Consider the following 6242-nt stretch of genomic DNA (forward strand, 5'->3'; position numbering starts at 1 on the left):
AGTATAGTGCAATAGGGAGAAAGTCTTTCGGTAATCGGTAGCCCTAGGCTTTTAAGTTTTGAGACAAGCACAATGTAGGTTTTGTTTTACTCAAAAGGGTCAGAATGATTATCAAGCACATCTAAGATAAGCACAAATATATGAACCAATAAGGTGCTAGAACTTCTGAAAGAAAAATGTTGGCGTACCATCAAGGTTAATTGTGCATCTGCCTCAAAGCACAGTGAATCTTCTCTGCAATTTATGGCATGACTAATGGTTCACTCGTTGGGTAGTAATCAGTGAACTAGATTTTGAAACCTCGTGAATTTATATATATATATATATATATATATATTAATCTATAAATTATTATATCTTTAATTAAATTATATTTTCATAAAAAATTTATATTACAATTAATCTATTTGTTTAATTACGTGTAATATTAATTTAATTATTAATTTAAATGCAATAAAAATAAAAAAAATGACAAAATATAAATACGAATAGATAAAAAAATATATATTTCAAAACAAAACTAACAAATTAACTCATTTCGTATAAAAATTGACTCACAGTATTAATTTTTTTTTTCGAATAATTCTGTTCTTTTTGCTTCAAAGAAAATCAATTTACTTTTTTATATTTGTAATTTTTTCTAGTGATACAATGTGACGTATATTTATTTGTGTGCTAGTACTAATCCTATATCACAAGGTAAAAAAATCTTGGTCGTAAAATTAAAAATTACTATGCAGGTTTTTATATGATTGTTTTGAATTGAAAAAATATTATCGTAAGTAAATTTTTTTTACGCAAGTTAATGAAAAGCGCTTTATTATGGAAATTTTATAAAGTATAATTTTGGATTTTTTTTTATACGTGTATAAATTTAATCACGTTTTTATCAATTTTAAAAATTTAAATTTAAAACACGTCCCTTGTATTATTTGAGAATTTATGATAAAAAAAACATTTTTATTGATGTAAGCATATAACACTCTTATGTTGTTAAACGCAACTTTTATGGTGTAATATGGTCCCGTGGTTTAACAAAATCTATAACCGAACAAGTAATTTTAATTTTTAAAATTTAATAAAACTAAGTTATCAATTTTCATTAAATTACCGTTAATTCTAACAAAAATAATAAAAATACTTTTAACTCTATTTTTAATCTGAAAATATTTTAATTCTTAAATTTTTATTTTATTGATAATTTAATATTTGAGATTTGATTAAACCTATAAATTAGTCTCTGTAATTTTAAAATCAAATAATTTAGCCACTAAAATTTTAATAAACTTATAAGTTAGTTTCTACTATTGCAATTATGTTAATTTCCACTAAATTTAGAATTATGATTAATAAACCTAAAATATTTTACATTTATATATATATATATATATATATATATATATATATATATATATATATATATATATATATATATATATATATATATATTATTTTAATAATATATAAATAATTATATATATATATAATTATTTATATATTATTAAAATAATAATAACATAAACAGAATTTTACAAAATTATAAGGGTTTATTTATAAATAGTTATAATATTTAAGGATCAATTTCTAAAATATATGGATGATTTTGTAATTAATAAAATTTTTATGGACCTTATAGTAATTAATGTATATTTTAATAATTTAAAAAATTTCAATTTAATTGGACACACATTTAAAAATACAGAGACTAAATTGTTAATAAAATAAAATCTCTGGTATTCAATTGTTAAGAAATAAAACCTTAGGGATTAAATTGTTTTCAAATTAGAAATATAGAGATTATATTTTTAATAAAACAAAATTTCAGAAACTAAATTGTTAAGAAAATAAAACTTTAGAAATTAAATTGTTTTCAGATTAAAAATAAAGATAAGGGCCTTTTAGTCACTTTTGATAAAATTTATAGTAACTTAATGAAATTTTAATTGTAAAAAATAAATTATAGATTTTATCAAATTTTAAGAACTAAATTATTTAATTTTAAAGTATGAGAATTAAATTATATGTTTTATTAAATTTTAGAGATTAAATCATTATTTATTAAAAGATAAAAAAAGCCATTCATGGCTAATAAGTACTTCTAGTTTTTTTTTTTACATAATAAATAATTTTATTAATCTATATAGAATGATGATAATTAATTAAACAAGACAACTTGAAGTTCATTGAAAACTTGAAAACATCGTTTAAAATAATTTTATATTATTTATCAAATCAAATTACTTTTTTTTTCACTTGATTTTCCTAATAAAAGTTTTTAATGAGAGAATATTCCATTGTATATTTTACAAAAGGATTATATATATATTTTTTCTTTATTTTGATTTTTTTAAGAGTTTTTTCTTGATAAAATTTTAATGAAACTTATTTTTTTAATATATGGACAAATTAAAAAGTGTTATGAATACATTAATTGTAGATGTTCATTTACATTCTTAATCGTATACCTTTTTTATATTCTCCCTATTTATTCAATGTACCTATATCTTTCATTACTCAAATCATTTTATATTATTCCAATGTATTCAATATATTTATTCATGAAAATTTATTTCCTTTATCTTATATATGTCTACACCGAAAAGGTATTGTTTATGATGTTATACAAATTCGAAAGAAATGAAATAATAAAAGTTTTATTTCTCTCAATATTATTGTCTCCTTTAAGTTATTTTTTAAGCCTTATTTCATAACAATATCTTGGTTGGTTGGTCATTTTAGAATAGGTAAATTAAGATTTAGTAAAGCCAACAACTTGGTCTTTGTATTTTTGAAATTAAACAATTTAATACCTCACTTTTTATTCTATTAACATAGTAGTCCCTTTATCTAATTTCTATCTGATCCCATTTCTCTTCACACATTTTTTTATTACCTTTTTTTTCAAGGTAAAAGGGAAAATTCTCTCTCTTCTCTTCCCTCTCTTATTACCTTTTTCATTTTTATAATTTTTTATATTTGTATTCCATCACACAAAGGTTCTGGCTTAATTTTAGTGCTATCCTTCATTTTCACATTTCTATATCATTTCATCTGGCTGCCCCTCTCACTACTTTATGTCTCTCTCTCCTCTTTTTTTTGGCCTCTCCTGTAACCGGGGGATTTAACTTAATTATCTGGGATTTGCTATTTAGAGTTTTTTCCTTTTCTTTTTCTTTTGGGATTTGTTTAGCAACGCAATTAATATTATTTAATTTGTTTTGTTCTTTTGGATTTGGGTTGTTTCAATATTTGGTTTTGTTCTTGAATGGGATTGGTGATTTGGGTTTTTATTCGTAGTGTTTGTGAGTGATTGAGTTTTACTTTTGATGTAAAATTCTGAACTAGAGCGTTGTGACGAGTGGTTACATGTCATCCCACTGAAATGCCAAAAGTTAAAATCCTTAAATTTTAATAAATTTTTTTAATTTTAAAAAATATAATTTAACCATTCAAAATTAAAAAATTTAAATAAAATAGCAATAAATGAAACATTTAAATTTTTTTTTATCAATAGGCCTCAAATATAATTAATACTTATGCACTTTATCAAAAATCATTTTAATTTTTAAATTATATCATAAAAAATAATGATAAAATTTTATAATTAGTGATATTGAAGTTATAGTAAAATTATGAGGTATAATAATAAAAAAAATATATAATTCTGAATAATTAAAAAATTTTGCAATTTCATGGTTCAAAAATTAAAATATAAGAAAATTTAAAATTTTTTAAATAGTAAAGAATTAAAATTTATTATGTAATACCCAAATCAGCACTTATTAGCATGTCCTAATAAATAATGATACTATGTGGACCCACCAAATGTAGCTATGGAGAAAAAATATTAATTATTTCCCCTATGCACTTTTATTTATTGTTTTTTAAAAGTCATTTTATTTAAAATTATATTAAAATGAAGTGTTAATTAATTTTTTTTAATGTTATTATTATTTTTATTAAACATAATTATTTTTATAATTCTTTAAAATTCATCTTATCAATTCTTTCTTTTCTTAATTATGTGAAATAATGGAAATTTTTATTAAATTAAAGGAGTATGTTATTATAATTTTAGTGATTTTATTTTTTTAATCACTATGAAAAACTTAGACAACCAATAAAAATGAATAAAATGTGTTAATTATAATCTAAAAATTGGGTAAAGAAAAGGATTAATTAGCAATTAATATATATAATTAGTTATCTCATGCCATAAATTAATAAAGAGAATGATTACAAATTTTAATATGTAACAAGAGGGCATTTAAAAAACCTAATAACTAAAGGGGGAAGAACAAAACAAAAGGGGCCTATGGCTTAAGCACCACCAGATTTTTCTTCTTTGGTGAAAGCAGCAGTGGCACAAACATAATATGCAACACAGAACAGCCCATGAACAAAGCATAAAATGCCTCCAGTAGATAGAAAACGACGGTATGAGAAACCACAGGAAGCCCTTGACTTGTTATTTGACGAAGCTCCAATAACCAACATGGACAAACCAACGGCTAATATGATCCTGCTCAATCAACCATGCCAGTAAAATCACTAATACTGATCAATAATGATATTATTTTTTTATAAGTTGAGATTTTATTAATATTAAAGATTCAACAAAAATTTAACATAAATCGCTTTACTAAACTCTAATCAATAAGTAATTTTTCAAAAACCTAAAGAATGTTAAGTAAAAAAAAAAAAAATTGACAAAACAAAACGTCAAAGTACATAGACAAAGTCAATAAACCAGCAAACCGCTCAATAGCGTTAGCCAAATCTCAAATTTAAAATATTTTTATTCCAATACACAATTTGAAGGAGGTAGAGTAAAATAAAATTTTTAAAGTAATATTTTTTATTATTTTTAAATTTTTATAATTTTTTATTATTTAGAGAAAATTATTTTTTTTATAAAATATGTAGAAAATTTAAAGAGAAACTTTATTAACTTATTTATTTAATTAGTTGAAAAATAAAAAAATTAATTAAAAAATAAAGATTTTTAAAAGTTTTTAAATTTAAGATTTTTTAAATTTTGAAAAACTTTTTATATATTTTTTTTAAGAAAGTTTCTTTCTAAACAGAGGATTAAGGTTTAAATTCACCTAATTTATTTCCCCTTATTCATCATATGAAATTTTAGAATTAGAATACGAATTAAAGATGTATTTTGTTTTTCATATACTTTTAACTGTAAATTAAAAATTATAAATTGAATATAATGTTCATAATATAATGTATAATATCATTTACTTAAAAAAAAAAAAAAAAAAAAAAAAAACTCAACCTTGTCCATCAAATGATCAATCTAATTAACAAGGCGTCGATTTTTAGCTGAGGTAGCATGTAGACTTTGTACTACTTCGTACACACAGGGAGGATCAAGATAAATGCCATACAAAAAAGCAAACTATTCACTGCTTTTTATGCAGAGCATTATGACTCTTGAGGTTTTGTGCATAAAGCCACAAACCAAGGCCAATTGAGGTCTTAATTAGGAAACTAAGAAAAGTAATAATTAAAGAGATTGGCTCTAGATTCATACCAAGAGAAAATGAAGCAAGCCACAGAAAGCTGCTTGTTAGGAGAAGCTCTTTGAAGCTGCTCTTGAGAACAAATACAAATGCACCCACCAAGCAAATTAGCAATAACATGAGCTATACCCAATAGTGCTGCAGCTGCTAACCCTAGCGTGAAAGCATCATGACTTGGCTCTTTACACTCAAATATCCACAACCTCAAGTTCTTAACCTACAAAGTATTCAAATCTCAGAAGTGAATATAATCAAGAAATACAAGAAAAAGATATCAAGAAATCAAGAATGAAGAAAAAAGATATTCACCTTGTTTTGTGCAATTTGTGCTTGGATGCCAAGAATCCCAGCAACCACATCTATTGCAACAATCAAGAGACAAATGACAACACCTCCAAATTTGACCATTCTTGATAAGAGCACTTGAGATGCTAAAGATTTAGAAGAGAGAGAAAAGGGAGGGTGTGGAGAGCGATTAAAAAGGAGTAGTAAAGTAAGGAAAAAGCTTTGGTAAATTACAGTTTAGTCCCTAAGTTTGGCAAAACCTACATAATATTTTCTGCATTTTTTAAAACTACCTATTTTGTCCTCAAGATTTTAATAAACCTACAAATTAATCTTTACCGTTAGAATCACAGTTAATTCACTGTTTATTTTACTAAAAATGACTAAAATACCCTTTACCATATTTTTTATCCGAAACAA

The 6242-nt window shown here is 23.1% G+C and overlaps 1 protein-coding gene across 1 annotated transcript; it reads right to left on the reverse strand.

Annotated features, from left to right (window-relative positions):
- Positions 1-4163: 4163 nt before the first annotated feature.
- On the reverse strand, positions 4164-6007 carry LOC110660537 (protein VASCULATURE COMPLEXITY AND CONNECTIVITY). The gene is made up of 3 exons (XM_021818881.2): positions 5847-6007; positions 5549-5754; positions 4164-4522 (listed from the first exon to the last, which is right to left on the reverse strand). Exons 1-3 carry the CDS (start codon positions 5943-5945, stop codon positions 4321-4323), a joined length of 507 nt encoding a protein of 168 aa, XP_021674573.1. The 5' UTR covers positions 5946-6007; the 3' UTR covers positions 4164-4320.
- Between the last annotated feature and the right edge of the window lie 235 nt (positions 6008-6242).

The sequence above is a fragment of the Hevea brasiliensis genome, chromosome 10, assembly GCF_030052815.1.
Source record: "Hevea brasiliensis isolate MT/VB/25A 57/8 chromosome 10, ASM3005281v1, whole genome shotgun sequence".
Classification (NCBI taxonomy): Eukaryota; Viridiplantae; Streptophyta; class Magnoliopsida; order Malpighiales; family Euphorbiaceae; genus Hevea; species Hevea brasiliensis.